The sequence below is a fragment of the Melanerpes formicivorus genome, unplaced genomic scaffold, assembly GCF_026170545.1.
Source record: "Melanerpes formicivorus ecotype bairdi unplaced genomic scaffold, bMelFor1.0.p_v2 SCAF_123, whole genome shotgun sequence".
Lineage (NCBI taxonomy): Eukaryota > Metazoa > Chordata > Aves > Piciformes > Picidae > Melanerpes > Melanerpes formicivorus.
In genome coordinates, this window is record NW_027142475.1 from 405,638 (window position 1) to 424,678 (window position 19,041).

General features: G+C 57.2%; 1 protein-coding gene across 4 annotated transcripts in view; it reads right to left on the bottom strand.

The window, feature by feature from the left end:
- The window catches only part of ZBTB16 (zinc finger and BTB domain containing 16), a 72,659-nt gene that overhangs the window by 26,837 nt on the left and 26,781 nt on the right, over positions 1-19,041 (bottom strand). For all 4 annotated transcript variants that reach the window (XM_068167850.1, XM_068167847.1, XM_068167849.1 and 1 more), the window contains one exon: positions 1,917-2,014. In XM_068167850.1, coding sequence (XP_068023951.1) covers positions 1,917-2,014 — 98 coding nt within the window. The remainder of the gene's footprint in view (positions 1-1,916; positions 2,015-19,041) is intronic.

Consider the following 19,041-nt stretch of genomic DNA (forward strand, 5'->3'; position numbering starts at 1 on the left):
CAGCACGTAGGGCAGGGCTTTGCAGAGCATTAAGGGCTTTACGCTTAGGCTCTACACCGGTGCGCAAACATCTGTCTGGGTGTTTACCTCGCACCTGCAAGGATGCTGAGATAACAACGCCGAGCCCTCGCCGCGTTTCAGGGACACCGCAACCACCCGGGGCCGGCCCCCAGCCTGTTCCTCAATTTAAATGCACCTTCCCCACCAGGTATCTCCCATAAACTCCCTGCCACGGCAGCCTCGGGTCAGTCCAGCATTTGGCATGCAAGGCTGCTGGAAAGGGGCCGCCGGGGGGCGGGATGTGTGTGTGTGTGTCACGATGCAGGTGCCACAGGGTGAATCCCCGGCTAAACACCGTGCAACCTTCGGAGCACAGCCACGCCGAAAGCCCTGGCGCTGCCGCTGCTCCGGCACAGCCTCGCCGTATCCCGGGCTGGCGGATGGGGGAGGCGAGGGGAGAGGTGCAAAGGTCTCCTGCTTTAATAAATAACAGCGCTGGAATCCGCGGCTGTTTGCGACCGAGGGCAGAGTCCTCCCCGCCCCCCGCCGGATTTAGAACAAACCACAAACCCCAGCAGTGGATGCGGCGCGGAGGGGCCGGCGGAGCGCTGGCGGCGCGCACTGTACATACTGTACCCACGGCGCTGGCCGCCGGCCAGCCACGGGCCGCGGGCCAAAGCCACCGTAACAAACACGAGCCAGAGACTGAGGGGGGGCCAGCATCCCGCGAACACACATCCAGCAACTCCAGCGTGGGGGCAGAACAGCGTACTGGGGAGCAGCATCTCGTGACACCAGCACCACGGTGACAGCAGCATCCTGCACCCAGCATTGTGGTGGGATTAGCACCGGGAGGGGACCAGCATCCTGCACCCAGCACCAGTGGGGACCAGCAGCCTGCACCCCAGGGGTGGGGGGCACACCTCCATACTGAGGAGCAGTGTTTTGGGGCAAGCTCCAGTCAGTTGCTGCTGCCTCTGGGCACTCTGAGGAGCTGGCAACTGCCCCAAAGAGCAGTGGGTTGGGGGTGGGGTTTGGGTCAGCCCCAGCACCCCAGAGCATGCCACCTGAAGGAGTGGGGGACAGGCAGCCCCGTTCTGCTTCCTTGGCTATGGGCAAGGCATGTCCCTTCCTCCTGCCCTTCAGTACAGACAAGGGGCAGCAGGGAAAAATGAAATACGAAAATGGAGGGAAAAAAGGCTAACACCACCTAAACCTCCATGAGGTATAGCACAGCTCCCTTGCAGAGGCACCAGCGAGCACAGCTTTGGTCACAGTATCCAACACCCAGGGCGGTTTGCCTGCAAAGGGGTGGGAGGAGGACTCCCACATGCTTGAGCAAGGGCAGCTGATGGCCGCCTGCATTTTTGTACATCACATCCCCAGCTGCATGAGGGGCTGCATGCCCAAGAGGAACATCAGCCCACATGGACTGACTGGGCACAAGCCTTCACCCAGAGCAGCCTCCCCACCCATCCCTACCTATTTAATGAAGGGGCCTGCACCGTGGGAACCTGCTTGTTAGATCCAGCAGGCATGGAATGCCTCCTGTGTCCATGTGCCAGCAGCACGGTACCAGGGCAGGCAGGAGCCGGGGCGGAGGCAACGCTCACGCCGTGAGCAGAGCTGGACACCAGGCAGCTCCACGGTATGTGGCGCTCGTTATTCCCAGGTACTCAGCTGGGAAAATGTTTCCCCAATTAAGGAATTGAAAACAAACTCCAAAAAAGATACTTTAAACAAATCAAATTATGGGCGGGGAGAGCAAGCTTACAGTGCAGGTCCTGGGAAGGGCACGGCCAGCTCCACACCCTCTCCTCTGGACAAGATGCTCTGGGTGGCTGCATCTCGGGTGGGCCTGGTGAGCATCCCCCAGCCCCAGCATCCTCCCACCCCAGCATCCCTCTCCAACCCACCTGAGTGAGCCAGTAAGTGCATTCGCAGCCGCAAGCTGTCCAGGAACCGCTTCCCGCACAGCTCACATCCGTAGGTCTTCATCCCGCTGTGCAGCTTCCTGGGGGAGAAGAGAGAGGGTGAGTCCTCCTGCCGGGGGCCGACCCTCCAGCCCAAACCACAACCTCCCGGGATTCCCATGGACCCACACATCACCCAAAAGTAGCTCTGGGTTGAGTAACCCTTTGGGAAGGGCACAGGCAGGAGGTCCTGCAGAGTAACCCAGGATGAGATGACCTTCTCCTGTTCAGTATTTGCCACCAGCACTGCAGTTGGAGACTTTATTAAACGGGATCAGTCTGGAGTTCACAGTAGGTGTGAGCAAAGCCCTTCCCTGTGCACCAAGTGCTTCTGGAAAAGGTGCTGCACTCCGCACAAAAAATAAACACCACAAAGTGAAGAGGTTGTTTGTGTGCTTTTCTAACCAAATCCCCCTTCCCATCCATGCTCAGTGTGACACAAATAACAAGCAAAAGCTCTCAACCCCCAGCTCGCAAACAGGAAACTCTCTGCTCACCGTTTCCTGGCACTGCGAGGCGCAAGCGAAGCTACGCCTGGCTGGCATTGCACAACCTCCCGGTGCCAGTGCCTCCCCCCACCACACACCAAGGGGCTGCATCCCCAGCAGCAGAAGGGGCTGAGCCTCCCCCACCACACTGAGGGGTTGAACATCCTACACTGTGCCAAGTGTCTGAGCATCCCCCTGTGTCCCAGGGATCAGGGTGGGGCTCAGATACTGGTCACAGCACCCTCCCCACTTTGCCATCACGGGCAGGGGCTTCTGAGCTTGCCCACAAAGGCCAACCTCAGGTTACTTCCTTCTGTCTGTCATGAGGATGCTGCTGCTCTGTCTTTAGGTAGCAAATGACCCACAGATTGCAGCTATCAAATGACCTTTAACAGAGAGTGTTTGCCCAGGCCTGGGCAGGGGTGCTGTCCAGGTCTCCAAAAACCAACCAGCCACCCAACTTCCATCTCACTCTCCAGCCACCCTTGCCACCCAAGGACAACCCTTCCCAGAGCCATTCCCATACTGTCCAGTGCCATGCTGCAGAGGAGCACTCCAAGCCCCACTCTCCCCAAACAAAGTGTGTTTGGGGCCATAGTGCAGCACTCAAACCGCCTGGACGGGGACTCATCGCTTTGTTTCTCCAGGTCAGCCGGCGATGAGTGGATGCTTTTGTGAAGCAGCCAGGCTGGGGGCTTGACAGCAGCGCTGATGAAAAGCCCCCCAAGCCCCGAAGGCTTGCAGCCGAGCGTGCTGGCTGCTGCCCACAGCCCCACCTCGCCCTGCGCCAGCGGCTCACCCCGCGGCGGGGCAGGGCTGGCGGTGCCGGCAGCACGTGCGAGGTTTCAAAATCGGATGCTGTAAACAGAGAAGAATTTGTGTGTGTTTGAGGAGGCACACAGCACATCGCTGCCTGCCGACCTCTGCTCACACCCACCGTTTATCATCACTCTGCAACACGACCAGCGTATTTTTATTGCCCTGTTGCCAAAGACAAGACAGAAATGGGCTTGTCCAGGGCTGGATGTTGAACCCTCCTTCCTCTGCTGCTCCCGCGGGAGGGCTCAGCCCCAGCTGCGCAGGGCTGCAAGGACCACTTTGGGGCACGGCTGGGGGTGTGGGGAGATTGAATTTTACATGAGCTTTATTTTCCCCCCTCCAGTGTCAGTGCTACTGGCAGGAAGCTGCTGATGCACCAATCCCTTGCAGGATCATCCCTGGGAGCTGCAGAGAGCCCAGAGCTCTCAGCCTACCCCTGCCCTATGGCACAACTGCTCTGATCCTTCACCACCATGCAGAGCAGCAAGTCCCACATCCCACCCTGCCATCCTGCTCTGCCAGGATGCTGAAGGGCCACGCTGGCAGGACGGAGTGCAGGAGGAGACCCTGTGATGCTCAGCACTGATCAAACCCTGCAGAGCAGAGGGGGAAAGAGCAGGAGCTGGCTTCCACTCTAACTTTGCTGTATAATGTAATTATTAATCAGGCTTGTCCTGAATTCACTGTGTCATAGCAGAGGATTAAGAGTCATGCACGAATTCAGGCCAAGAAGGTTTACAATCCAAAGGGTTTATCTGCCTCGCAAAAATAAACAAACAGGCAGCCTCCTGACGAGCTGCTGCTGCCAAGAAGTCAGCTAAAGAAGTGACAACCTTCTCATTTTGCATTTTTAATTAGGGACCTGCCTGTCGTGCTTCCCCAACCGGGGCTGAGCTCCCTGCACTACCACCGGCTTTAAACCTCTGGGTGAGGAGGAGCGTGGCAGCCCTGGGGCCAGCACTGCCACACGTGCCCACGGCAGCCAACACTTGCCACTGGTTAACAAGCTCCAGTAAAACCTGCAGCTTTCAGGGGTTTTTAGAAGCGAGACTCAAGAAACAGAGGGGAAACAAAAGGGACAGGTTCCTCCCTCTGCACTGCCCCGAAACCAGCCTGGCTCCCAGCACAGACCACCTGGGTCAAAACAAGACCATGGAGCAGTGACTTCTCACCTCTGCATCGGTGAGATGGACAACAGCACGTGATGCCTAGCATGATCCCAGAGAATCACAGTGCCACGGAATGGTAGGGTTTGGAAGGGACCTCTGAAAATCACCAAGTCCAACCCCTGCCAAGGCAGGGGCACCTAGAGAAGGTCACACAGAAACACACCCAGGTGGGTTTTGAATATCTTCAGCGATGGAGAGTTCTCCACCTCTCTGGGCAGCCTGGTCCAGTGCTCCATCACCCTTAAATTAACGAAGAGCCTCCTCATGTCTAGGTGGAACTTCTCATGGCCAAGTTTGTGCCCATTACCTCTTGTTGCATGTGGGTAACACCTCCTCTCCTACCTTTCCCAGGGAGCAGAGGACAAGCCACAGGAACACAGAGCCCACAGACTTTGCCAGTGCCAGGGCTCCCTGGAAACCCACCTCTGCTGCCCGACTCAGCACTGCTGCTGCCCTCAGCCCTGTAACCTCCCGGCTGTTTTAAGGTGTTGAGCTGTGGCTGAGTTATTTATTTGCAATATCTCCATCAACAAATTTCAGTGGCAACAAAAGTTCCCCATCGAGTGCCTGCTGAGGCCGCTCTTATCGCTCACCATCTCGCCAGCCCCTTTCAGCAAGGTCTTACCGCGCTTTATCTGCTTGCTTTCCCGCCAGCAAAATATGATTGAAACCTTCTATTTCTGCTCGCCGGATTAAGGAGATGTTGCAAAACTGCACAAAAACCTGGCAGATGTAAGCAAGGTATTAGGGCTGCTGGGGCTGTTAAGATCTGAGGGTAAAGATCAATAGGAGCTTGTGAAGTTGTGCCTCTAGGAAGGGGCGGCGGGGGGGGAGGAAGACAAGGGCGTTAAAATACAGCACTGAGCATCCTGGCTGCTGCTGCAGGCTGAGAGGGATTACCCTCCACCTTCTCTCTTGACTCTTGTGGTCCCTACAAGCAAACTGGCTGAGAAGAAGCTGCTGGGGTGGAAAACAGCAGTGAAGAGACAAAGCAGCACTCTGTCAAAAGCTGCTTTTCCTCTCGTTTCTGTTTGGTGCAGCGCTGGAGGCGCAGAGAAACGTGAGGCCAGCTGAAGCCACCCAGTCGTGATGGGTGCTCCAGCACGAGGGCTTGCCCAGGGTGGCACAGACCAATGTGGCAAGCAACGCAGGGCTGGGAACCGACTTTCCCGAGTGAGCCCTGGCGCACGAGTCTGGCAAAGGGCTGTCCAGGCCGGGTACAAACCCACCATGGGGTGCTGCCCCCTCCCCACCCAGCGCCGGCAAACAAAAGCCGGGCGGGAGGCTGGCCCCTCGCAAGCTGCCGGTAATTAAAGCAGCCTGTAAACGCCCCGCAAAAAGCACTTCAAAGGGACAGCGACTCCAGCCAGGCCGCGCCGTGTCAGAACTATGAGCCGTCCCCACGGGGTGCTTTGTGTGAAAAGCCCGGGACTGGGGGCAAGCCCCACTGTCCGCTCCCGGGGGACGTGGGGGCTCGGTGCAGCATCCCAGGTGCTGCTCTGGTACCTAAAGTCCACTGCAAGGGGCCAGCTGCCACCACAAGCCAGCTGCAGCTCTGCCCGGTTAGAAACCCACAAGAACCCTTCTGTTATTTTAAGAAGCTGTCGTTGCCTCGCCCCTCCCCAGAGCCTTGTTTGGGAAGCAGGGAGACGACCTCTCCCCTCCCGACGAGCCACGCGGCTTCAGGCCGTTTGACTACTTCCAAGTGCATATTTTTCCCCTCAAACGGAGTGAGAACAATGGTTAGGAAATCTGACAGAAAACTATTCCGAGCCATTTATTGCCTTAATGCGCACCTTTGTCCAACAGGCAGTTTTGACAGCAGCGATAAATCCCAAATTTATGTCAACAGAGCATATGTTGAACACCTCATTTCTGAGCTAAAGCGGCATGCTGCCCCATAAATCACCCTTCTGTTTGAAATGAAAGTAGATTACGGGCCCGTGTTATTGAGCAGTTAGAGCCAGAGTCGTATAAATCAGAACTTTTAACTCCAGGCGATTCGTTCTGCAATTAACTAAAGGGCACTTTGTCATCTCCGGGCTGGGGTGCAGCTTGGCAGGGCACGCAGCTACCGGGGTGCGGCAAAACCCCCGGTGCCAAGGGAAGGCTCCCGTGGCAGGGCTTTGCTCGGTACCTGTTGAGGCAGCAAAACCCAGAGTGGAGCCCAGGTAGCTCGGTGCCAAGGGGCTGAGGGGGTCTACACATTGCTGCCCACAACCCTCCAGACCCTGGCAGCATGGTCAAGCATGGGGGGGAATTGTGTGGCTGGCATGACACAAACTAAAGCATGGCGTGCCAGGCAGCCAGCAGCGAGGTCAGACTGCACACGGTGCAACACAGCATCCTGCACTGACGGGAAGGCAGAAGGCACAGCTGTCCTTGTGCACTTCACAGAGGTTGCACTGCTGACATCCATGCAACAGGTTGAGACCCTCGTCCTGCCGTGCTTCACCCTGGCCGTGCCGTCCCCAGGGCGCTGGAGGACAGTGCCATGGGGGCTGTGCAGCGAGGGGCAGGTGCCCGGCCGCAGGAGCAGCACCGCTATAAAAAGATTCAGACTCTGAGTATTTCCTTTCCTATAAAATATTCATTGCCGTGCGCGGGAGCCAGGCAGCGCGAACCTCCGGTGGTTCTGACTCGGTGCCGCAGCATCAACGCAGCTGCATCGAGGCCTTTGGGTTTATTCATACCAGGCTGGAACGGCGGTGCCCAGCCGCAGGGCAGCTGCCAGCCGTGGCACCAAACACCATACAGGCCAACCGGCACCAGTGTGGCTTCTCCTCCTGACTGCCACCGGGCTGCATTATTCCCCAAACCTCTCTTTGCTGCTTGATCTCCCCCAGGTCAATCGACATGAGAATCCATTCATGCCCTGACCCATCTGATCAAGGTAGTGGTGCCACAGCTCAGGGGCAGCAGGGATCTTGTGGCGTGCCAAGGTCAGCAGGCAGCAATCGCTGCACAAGCCAGGCTGCCCGTGAGCTGTACCCACAGGGTGCAGAGGGTGACTTGCCCCCTACTCGTTATTCATGATGCTTAGTGGCACACAGGGAGACTGCCAGAGCTGCCCATGCCATGGTACTGGGGCAGGCTTGGCTCCGGCACTGTCACTGCTCTGCCTTCATCTCTCAGCCCGAAGGATTAAAATAGCAGGGAGAGCTATTAAGGGCATGGGGAAGGGGGAAGGGAGCTGAGACCTTCCTTTTGCTTTAATAAATAAAGAAGGGAAAAAACCCCAAACCAACAACCTGCCCTCAAATCACCGCTGCTGCAAAAAATGGAATAAAGCTCAAAGGAGCTGGGAATAAAGATTTGACTATTTCTGTAGCTTGAAAAGGAAAAGGAGGGGGGAGGGAGGGGATGGCTGTCACTGGAGAGCACTGAAACTCCCTGCCCCTACAATATTTATATTTACCACCAGCTAATTTATGAGCTTAAAGCAGATGCTGTGGTGTGACGTCATTCCACCAGCATGCCAAAGCCTTCCCTGTGCACAGACACTGAAGCAAGAATCCCTCCTGTTTCACCTCACCTTACACAGAAACAGCAGCAAACACCAAAAGCACGACTCAGACCCCTCTGCAGGCCCTTGCCCACAAAGCAGTGCCAGCCACGACTCTCCAAAGGCACTGTCCTGGGCAGAGGCGGGCACCAGCAACCCCTGGAGCAGTGTGTTGCCAGGGCCATGGCAGAGAGCAGCAGCAGAATCATTGTTACTACTGTTGATTATTCTTAACTTTGTTCCAGTGCCCTGGTTTCAGGTCAGTGTTCAACTCTCATCACCAAACAGCATTCTCTGGGATGGAGCTTTGCCCCCACCACTGCCCCCTTCGTGAATCTCTCTACCCCAGTACACAGCTCCACGAGCTTGTGCTGGATGGGATGAGCATGGATGGGAAGCTGTTGGATGTACCCAAGATGGTGCAGCTGGCAGCAAGAATCACCTCCTGTCCACAAGAGTTGGACCACACAGGCAGAGACACTGCCCCAGCTCTCTGAGCAGGTGGATCTGCTCACCTTGGCTTTCCAAATGGGGTCAGGAACGCAACCATGGCAGGATGCTGTCCACAGAGGTCCACAAAGTGATGGTGCTGGGTGACAGCAGTTCCTGCTGGCTCAAGATCTCTGCCACATCACCACTGACCCTTGAGACCAACACAAAAAGTTCCACAATGCCAGACTTACATCACCGGGCCTGAGCGTGGGCACCGAGGGGTTAACGCGTGGCAGGCAGCCCTGCTCAGAGTAACTGCATCGGTTCCATGCTCCAGAACCACCATCCCTGCTCCTCGGGCAGCTGGCGACACCGACGCATGCACACGACGGACACAGCCCCGGCTGCCTGGCCAGTGCTGCCTGCGGGGCTGCACTTGGCATCTCACCCACTGCCCCTGCCAGGCTGAGCCGCCGGGACGCGGTGCCAGCGTGGGGCTCGTTCTTGAGAACAACAGCAGATTGCGGGGGTGATGACAGCAACCTTGGCGGCAGGTCCAGCTGCGGCGCGGGATACAGATGTTTTGGTTCCCGATTCAGTGCATTCCAAGGGTAAAAACACAGCCGGCACCTGGGCTCCTTGGCAGCATGGGTGCCATGCAGCACCAGCGGCAAAGCACCGGCCACAGCCACTCCTTCCTCCTAACCCGAAGGGATGGGCAAAGTGCTGGGTACAGCACATTGGATGTCTCCCAGGGAGGTGCCAGGAAGGGCCCCAGAATGGTCCAGGCAGCATCATATTGATGCTCTCTGGGGTGAGCATGGGAGCCAGTGCCCTGCACTGAGCTCACCTTCAGGGAGCTGGAACAGCCTCCACAGTGCAGCAGAACAGGAGATGACATTCTCATCTCTCTCTCTGATAGCTTTACTCATGCTCAGCTCTATTTTCCCAGTGAGTTAGCACAGCATTCTCTCCTCCCAACCCCACTTCCTCCTCCTAGAAGGGGGCACAGATTTCCAGACCTGTGTCCCATCCCTGCCACCTCCAAAGGAGCCAGACAAAATAAATCCACAGCAGAGGCCCAGCTGCTCTGTCCCATCAAGAAGCTGTGTCCTTCTGCCCCCCTCACCTCATTATGGAGATGCTGCTGCTGCCCCCCACCCCAGTGAACCCCTGTTCCCTACCCCCTGCCCCAGCCCAGCTGGGAAGCGCAGCCAGGAAGGGGCAGGAATTGCACACGCGGCACAGATCCCGAGGAGTTTTATAAGGTAATCAAATATGCAAGAGATTCAACAAACTAATTTGGAGCACACACCTGGGGTCCTCTGATAATGTCGGCTGTGCCTACACAGCACAAGGATTAAAATTTCATAGAGTCATGATTTCATCAGTCGCTAAACTACAAAGGATTAATTAACAGCCAGGGAAGAGCTCGTGGCTGGGAAATAGTCTTAAGGAAAATATCTATCTCCCCTCTCCAGATGTCAGCGCACAGACGAATAAAGAGCTTTGATGAAAACACTTTCTGATTATTAGCAACTCCAAATACCGTGGGTTTGTGGCTAGAATTAAGGATGCTCAGCTCCAATCTGCTGCCCTGATTCCGTGGGTCACTGCATGCCCTCCTGCTGAGCTCTTTCAGGCTGCCGGCTGCCAGGACGGGACCGGTGTGTGCACAGCCAGGTTCTGTGCCCACACTTTGGGCATTGCCAGAGATCCTCCTTTGGCTGGGAATGGGAAGAACCCCAGGAGTTCCTCCCCACAGCAGCACCAGCATGAGCCTGCCTGGAGCTCTCGCCTTTTCTTCCCTGTGACCCATCTGCCCCCAGCTCACTGACCCCTAGAGAGCTCCCAAAGTGATCTCCTTGGCTGCTGTGTCTGAATGAGCAACCTGCCAGAGCCATGGCGACAGCTACTCCAAGTTGGGAGTCGTAAGTCCTCATCTGCATGTGCCACAACACAGCCTTCTGCTTCCCACCCTCCCTGCCCAAACCTCCTCCCACACGCAAGCAGACCCCACACTTCTCGAGTGTTGTGGAGAAGGGGAGCCAAGGGGTAATGCCTGCCCCCAGGGGAACCCCTGCCTGGCACCAGGGCTGAGCCTCTCTCACACGTGTCTGTGGCACCGAGCACCGGCAGCAGCTTCGGCATCATGAGCGGAGCCGGGCAGCAGGTCCCCCTCCTTCCCCAGGAAGATGAATTAGGGAGCTGTCAGCCAGGGACAGCCACAGCAGTTGTGTTGCTGTAAAGGGGCAGTGGAAGTGTCTTTGATTAATGAAACTGTGATGCTGGGCTGTTAGGCAGCCCTTCCTTGGCAGAGAGATGCCCTCAGACAGGCTGGTCTGCTGCTGATTCTCCAGCAAGACTTCTCCCAGCCACAGGATGGTCTCCTCCTGCCCTCCACCACCACCATCACCTGGGTCTGTGCCGCCTCCTCAGAAGTTCCCAGGGCTGATAAAGAACTAATTCTTTCCCAATTAGAAGCCAGGAGGTGAACATTATGCACCTTGTTGAGCCAGTAAATTAATGCATTTGAACTGCGCTTTGGTGAGAGCCCAATGTGCCCAGGGCAAGGAGGTGGCAGTGAGAGGAGTGACTCAGGGACACTGAGCCCTGGCACAGCTCAGGTCTTGTCTGGTATCAGCATCAATAACCAGTGTCCAGCTCGGGAGCATCACTGCAGGGCTGCAACAGAGGCTCCCACACTGGGCAGGGGGCACAGGCACTGCTGTATCTGACTTCTGGTTTGCATATGCTGGGGTTTCCAGGCAAGTGGCACCCCAAAGCCCCTGCTGCTCCCCTGCAAACACACGTGTGAGGAGCACATTCCAGACCCAGAAGTGCCAGGCAGAACTGGGTGTTCCTTCCCACCCCTTCACTCTGTGTGAAAATGCCAAGTGCCCTCCTGGGATGCTCCAATGATGGCAAAGCCCTGAGTCACTGGGAACGTGGGGACGGCGTCCCGGAGAACAAGCAGCACTTTCACCCTGGCTGTTTGTGCAAACCGCCCGGGTTTCCACCCAACTGCCCAAGGTGCAGACACAAAATGCTCATTCTTGGCCCTTCAGGGACAGGGCTGACTGAAAACAAGGGAGGTGCAAGTGGCATCGTGGGGACGGAGCACGGTTGGAGTGGGCAGCGTCCGTGTGCCCAGCTGGGAAGGAGTGGGCAGCCAGGGCTTGGCTCAAGGCCATTGCTGTCTGCCCAACAGCAAAACCCTCCTATGGCAAACACGTTCAGGGGAAGGAAGATGGGAGCGAGAGGCAGAAGGAGCTCTCCTGCTGCCTGGAGCCCAGGGGAGCTGTCAGCACCGTGCAGCACGCAGGGCTGCCTGCGCAGCGCCCGGGCTGGCTCCGCTCCCAAAACCGCACAAACAGCTGCGCCGGGGGGAGCGAGCCGGCCGCTGGCTGCAGGCACGCTGGCAGGCTGACACCTCCTGCGAGCACAACGCGGGCAGACGTGGCTGCGAGCAGCCTGCGGGCACCGCCGGGTCCCGCACCAGCCCAGGGGACGTGGGCATGAGGCTGGCACCTCTCTCCTGCTTTGTCTCCTCCTGCACGGGGCTCAGGCACGGGTGTGCTCATAGCAGAGCACTGCCTGCAGCTCCCCGCGATCAGCTCTGCTCAGCCTGCAACATGTTTTGGAGAAAAATAAATAAATACCTCCTGCCTGAGCCAAGTTCCGAGCAGGCCGGGCCGGGCCGCCAGCCCTGACGGCACACTCTGCTCCCCGGGCCCGGCCAAAAGAACGCGGCGTCCCGATCCGGGTGTTGCCGAGCCGGCCTGGCGCCCCGGGACCTCTCCCAGGGGCCTGGCTCACGACTCATTAATTTATGAGCAGCCTCGCCCCCCTCCCCAATGTGCACAACAGGTTCCATGCAAATTCGGGAGCTTTTAAATTATACTGTTAATGAAAGCAAATAAAAGCAGTTAAAAGGCAATTTGCTCAATTGGTGTTAATATTTAAGCACAGCATGTGCGAAATCAGGATCCTGGAATTTGGTTCTTCCACCAGAAAACTTTTGGGTCTGAGTTGCTGCGGCAAGAGCTGGGCACAGCCGGTGAGAGTCTGTGCTGGGGACAGCTCCGACCCCTCGGCTGCACCCGGGGAGGACTTCTATTGAGGAAACATCACAGATTCACCCCAGCTGATCCCCAATTGCTGCAATCACAGTCCCCAGCTCCCCTGGGATGCCAGCCGTGGGGGAGGCTTCCTGGGGTCTAAGAGGCATCGAAGCCTTTCACCCGGGGTGGGGAGCAGCCAGGAGCTGCCAGTCAAAGCCCTTTTAGCTGGGTGGGAGAAGAGTGTTGATGTCAGCCAGGTGTCCTGGCTGTATCCCATCCCAGGGAAATATGTCCCTTGCCACAGTCAGGGCAGGAGCCACATCAGCCATCCCTGAGCCACCCAGCCCTGCGGGGAACAGTGAGGATCGAGGTTGCCGCCTGTTCTCCCCCCCAGCACGACCTGTGCCCAGCTTAGCACAGCACTGCAGCCAGGTAGAGAATGCCACCTAAGCACGGTGGTAACGTGGTGGCCACTGCACAAGCAAAGGGCCAGGATGTGAGCATGGAACAGTTGAGCCCCAGCATCCTGCCCAAGCACAGTGCCAGTTGTTGGATACGGTGCCACGAGGGGAACAAAATCTTAGAGAAAAATGCCAACAGTGACCTAACACCAAAAACCCCAATCCTCATTTCCCTCCCCCAGACAGCGGCTGGAGAAGGCACAACACAAAGGGAAGAAGGCAACCACAGCCACGCCACCGCTGCTCTTCTGCTTCCCGAAGGGCGGCGGTGGCGGCAGAACCGTAACTGCCGCTCGCTCCCCAGCCCGGCCGGGCCCTTGGCACTGCCCCACTCAGCGGCTGCGAGGCTCCTGCATAAATTCGCTTTCAAAACAGGAGCAGGCGGTGAATGAGACCTCGATTTCTAATGGTTGGAAATATTTTGTACACTCTGCTGCTCCCTCTGTACCCCTTTGTCGGGGCCGAGGTCTGCAGGCTAAAGCGGGCACCAAAAGACCATCTGTAGCTCCTGCCTTTACAGAGCAGTTTAAATAGGGGGATGAATGAGCACAGGAATTAATGAATGATAAAGCCGTATGGTCTCAGTCAGCCTCCTACGCCTGGATCTGGTATTCAAACCCTCCCAGCCTTCTGCCACAAAGAGAGGTTTCTAAGCTACAAAAAAAAAGAGGGGGAAGAGAAAAAGGGGGGTGGTGCACGTGCAGGTTTTTAACAACACACCCAGCGACTGGCCTCCAAGCTCCCACCAGGTCTCCCTTCTCCCATCTGGGGAAAAGCAGGAATGGTTCAGGGAAATGGGGGCTTTCCCCCGAGCAGCTGCAAACCTCCCTGTGACAGCAAGAGAAGTCCCAAAGAGTCACCTCTGGGGCTGTCAGGGCTGGCTGTGCTCTGTGGATGGGGTCCCAGGGAGGGCATCCCAGAGGTCTTGCACCAGCAAGGGCAGGCACGTTTTGGACTAGCTGCTTGGAAATGAAAACCTGCCTCTTGGTGCTGCAGAGAACTGAACTACAGCCCCCCAGCCCTGCTTGCTGAGCAGTGTGGGTCCACAAGTAGCCAGAACACAGCCCAGTTGGACCCACACTGTAACAGGCACCTCCTGGGCTGTTCCTAGGCCCTCCTAGGCAGTGAGAGATACCACAGACAAAGATGCTGCTGATGGCTGGAGATTACCAGGTGACAAGCAAGGAAAGCTGAGGGTGTGATGGAATAGCTGTCCCTGAAATAAGGTGATCCTAGGATCAGATTCCCTAAACCTTCTCTGCCCCTAAATGAGAATGGGGGCAGCTGGGGAGAACCTGTCTGCAGAAGAGGCCTGGAGAGGCAAGAGCGGCGGCACAGGCAGGGCGGCACAGGCAGGGCGGCACAGGCAGGGCGGCACAGGCAGGGCGGCACAGGCAGGGCGGCACAGGCAGGGCGGCACAGGCAGGGCGGCACAGGCAGGGCGGCACAGGCAGGGCGGCACAGGCAGGGCGGCACAGGCAGGGCGGCACAGGCAGGGCGGCGCAGCCCTGGGACACTGATCTTACTTTAAGAGCTGTCATGTGTAAAGCATTAGTGGTTTTGAAAGTGCATTCTCCAGTTAATTAACTGGACGATCTTTTAGACAGGAAAAGTGAGAGCAAGCAAGAGCTAGGTGATGAGGAAAGGCCATTGGGGAGCAGGTTGCTCCCCCTGAGCTCGCTCCTCACGACCTGAGCTTCTCAGCCTCAGCACCGCGCTGCCAGGAGGACCCACTGCCAGGAAACCCCAGGCTGAACCATTCCCTGGATCCTCTCCTGCCTCCCAAAGAGCACACCCAGAGCAGGGATTTGCTTTGCACAGGGACTCAGTGGTGTGAAAAGCCTCAGGAGTTATCTGTGTGCAGTAAACCACTGACCTTCAGTTTTGGGCAGGAGGTAAAGTTCACTATCGACTGGCCTGCGGGGTCTGCTTATAGTCACTGCTATCTCCCTGCTAATCTTGCAGGAGGTCAACAGTTCTACCAAAATCTTGCAAGCTGTGTCATTTGCCTCCCAACTTCATATCTAGGTCAAAAGGTCAATCACTGCAGCTTGCCAGGCTGATACTGAAGACAGAACTGTGTGATCCTGTCCTAAAGCTGCACAGGGGGCATGTGGGCAGGTGTCAACCCACAACACAGGCAAACCACCCAAACCTGTGGAGCATCTGGGCTCTGAAATCACAGGAACAGTTTTCTCAGCTCCAGAGCTAGTGCCAGGCCACAAAAGATAAGCTGGGGTTAGCTGCTTGCAGGGTGGGAGCTGCTGCTGCCAAGGGCTTGGGACATCCCCTGCACACCAGCATGCAGCTGATGGGCCCTTGGCATCTTGCTGGTGACCACCTGGGCATGTGGTCCCAACACTGCCGGTTCACGTGGCACAGTGCTCCAAAGATGCCAACCCTTCCCCAGTGCACATAATGAGCATTTACATCCCTGGGCTCCACTTCTGTACCCACTCCAGGGAGGGTGACAGATGGGAGAGGGGCAGAAGCCCTCAGTGGGGTTAGGAGAACCCCCAAAGACAGATGAAGACATGACCTGGTCTCTCCTCCTGCTCCTCATGACTGAGTATCACCACTTGTGTTATTTCACCCGCGGGGCTGGGAAGCTGCGGGGCAGTACCACCCTGCAGCATTGCACTTCAGGACCTCCCTGGGTGCTGCTGCCACGCGGGCGGCAGGCTGTGAGGCGCGGGCACGCAGGGCATCGCTCAGTGCTCTGCAGGCAGCTGTCATAAACAAGCAGGCACATGGCAAACACATCGATCCCCACCGCTTATTGCGCGGCAGCCGGCGCTCAGTTACCAGGCTGCTTCCATATGTCACTTACCACGGGCCGGGGGCGGCTGCCGTTTTACCCTGGGATGCATGGGCAGGCCAAAGGTGTGCAGAGGGCGAGCAGGAGGGGAGGCTTGGCCTCCCTTCCCTCCAGCCCTCCTCAGTATTTTCCAGCTATTAAAACCCCCAACCCCTCGCCACAGCCATGGAGTGTTTACACAGATGCTATTAATCATCTTCTGCAACTGTTTACGCTATGAAAATATCGCCTCAGCTGCCCAGGCTTCCATCTCCTTCATTTAAATTCAGATGCTTAATTTCTGTCAAAACAGAGCCCACCAAAATTACCTCCATCCATTTCTGGTGCTCCACTTGCCCTGTCAAGTGAGAGCTGCCCAGCAGAGCAGGGAGGGAAGAGGAGAGGAGAACCGGGGAAGCTGCTGCACTGGGAGGACTTTTCTCCCTCAGCCTACCTGAGAGCAGCTCCAGGGAGCGAGGTCAGTCTGCTCTGTATGTGCCCAGCCTCAGATTCGCCCTCCCAAGGAGCTACAGCACCCAGCTCATCGCCAGCTGCGCCATGTCTGCCCTGTCTGACAAACCCAGCCACCATCCATCAGACGGAGACCCAGCTGGGCCGTGTGATTGCACCAAGCAGCCACCTGCCCAGCCCAGGAGTGGGGAAGGAGCCATCTCCAGCCATGGCCCATGTGCCAGGGCGTTCTGCAGATGCCATCCTGAAGGGAATCCTGGCACCTGGGGCAGCTTTGGGTTGCCAGAGCACAAATTTTGACGCTCCCACCCCCCCCTCTTTATACAGTGCCTCTCAGTAGATCTTTTGGAATTTACAAGATAAATACTGGTAATTTGATTCTTATCTTCTTCAAATCCAATTCTAAGGCAATTCTGTGTAAAGGACACTAATTACAGCCCGAGGGGGAAGCAGAGGTAAGCCATCATGTGGATGCTCTGCCAGACTGCGAAGGGGCTACAGGACACTGAGAAGTTCAATAGATCTCAGATCTGCTCCTGTAAGAGAAATCATTTGTTGGGTGAAAATGATTCCCTGCACCACCCCTGCTCCCTGCCAGGTGCTTTGGGTGGTCAGCCTGGAGCTGTGTGGACATCAAGGCAGCCAGGTCTGCCCCTGGTTTGCTGGTGCTGGGGTTCTCTGCAGAGCCACAGCAATGCCTGGACTGGGATGCACAGAGCCTTGTTGCTTTCCACCTCGTTTCCTGGCATTATTTACTAACAAAAAGCTCTTGAGTTTGTACACACAGGGGAATGTGATCAGCAACATACACTGAGCGTGGGAAAGTTACTCCTCAGCCCAAATATTATGCATTTTTCAAGGCACACACCTAAACGTGGGCAATTCTGCCTCCCAAATGAGACCAGGGACCAAAAGCCCTCCATGGGCTACCCAACAGCTGCCTGTTTACTGCCCAGGAGCATCCTGAGGAGGAGGAGGGTGGTGGAGGGACTGTGCTGACCACTGCCCATGACATGGTTCCAGCATTATGGCACCTATAAAATAATAAAACGTGACCCCGGGACATGGAGCCAGGATGTGACAGAGGACGACGCAGGAGGAATCAAAGGGATCTGGCAGTCCAGGAGGGGTCTTGGCTAACGAGCGCCAGAGCAGGCTCCCCTGAGCAGGAGCAGCCACCACTGCAGCCTGAGAGGAGCTGCTGGTTGGGCTGAACAGCCAGGAGTGGCCCAGCTCAGGATTTATCCCCTCTGGGGAGAGGACAGAGGTGCATTTCCCACCCAGCACAAGGCTGGTGTGGGCATCCCTCGCTGCCAGCCCTCCAAGGGCAATACCTTTAGTCCTCCTAACACGGTGATACCTACAGCTAGCTCGTGTCTGACCTGTCAGCATGGGGCAGATGCCACACGAGAGGTGGCCAGAGGTAACCGAAGGCACAAGCACCATAGACTGGGGCAGAACAGCTGCCTCAGCACCAACCCTCGGCACAACAGGTGACAGCGATGGCATCCGGGCGGCCTGGGGGCACACGAGGCAGTGGAGGCACAGTCCGGGAGGCACTGGCTGGGCATCCAAGCCCAACCCGAGGCTGGCACTGGGAACTGAGACACATCCTACACCACAGCTTCCACACAACAACACTGCATGAGGGGAGAAAGCACCCAGCCTGTGCCAGCAGCTTTAAGAATTGCCCTTTTCCCAGTGCCACGTGTGCAAACATCTCCTACTGCCCTGCTGCCTCCACTCAGCAGCTCAGGGCCTGGTAATAAAGTGTGGAAATCCTCAGGTCTGTGGGGAAGGGCAGCAAACCCTGCAGGCAGTGCCTCGGGGGAGCTCCCTGCTCAGGAGCGATGCCTTCCCGTCTCGCCGCGAAGGGAAGCGCAGTTCCTTACCGTGGCAGAGCAGCAGCTCACTGCCCAGTAACAGCCACAACCTGCCTGGGCAGCCTGGGCGGCTGCAGAACGAAGCCAACCCGAGCGAGGAGGGAAAATACCCCACGTTTGACACAGGCAGGGCCCTGAACAGAAAAGAGCTAGAGGAGAGGAAGGAAAGTGTCCAAATATGCACAGCCACCATGGCTGCAGCCTGGCATGGTGCCCTGGCAGAGCAAACCCAGTGCCCTCACAGCCTGGCCACAGTCTGCTGGAGTGGTCACCTGTAGAGTGGTCCCTGCTGAGCCCTACCAGGATGAGGGCACCGGTGGGGTTCACAGCATCATGGTGAGACCAAGGATCAGCACTCAGCTGGGCATCATAGAGGGGATGCAGGACATGGCAGGACCAGGGACGCAACTGGGACCAGGGCCAGGCTGGGGCCAGTGGCTGACCCAGGACCTGGCTGGGGGAGGCCTCGCTGCATCCGGCTGTGCCTTGTGTGCCGGCTGCTGCCCAGGCTCTGTGGTGTCACCTCTGTCACTGCTCCTGCTCCCCACCTACTAATGCAGAAGGTTCCTGTGCCAGGCACAAAGGAGCCCTGAAAAGCCTTTGCTGCATACCAGAACCAGCAAGGAAGGACCCAGACCCCAGGACTGGCCATGAAAGAGGACAGAGCACAGCACACAGGGCTGTAGGCAAAGCACTGGCAGCAGTGTCCCTTCCTAGGGTGCCTTGTGGTAAAGCAAACCCTGCATGGCACAACTCTGGAGCAGAATCCAGCTCCCACACGCACCTGCCATCTTTTAGGCCTGGTGGAAAACCCTTAAGCTGCACCAAACCCAGCCAGACTCTCTGCTGCGGAGCACATTTGGCACCAGGGACTGAAACCACACAACCATGAGAGCACCGAGGATGCAAACCCCACTTGTGGCACACCCACATGAGAAGCCACAGTGCCAAGAACCAGCAGCCAGGCACACACAGCCTC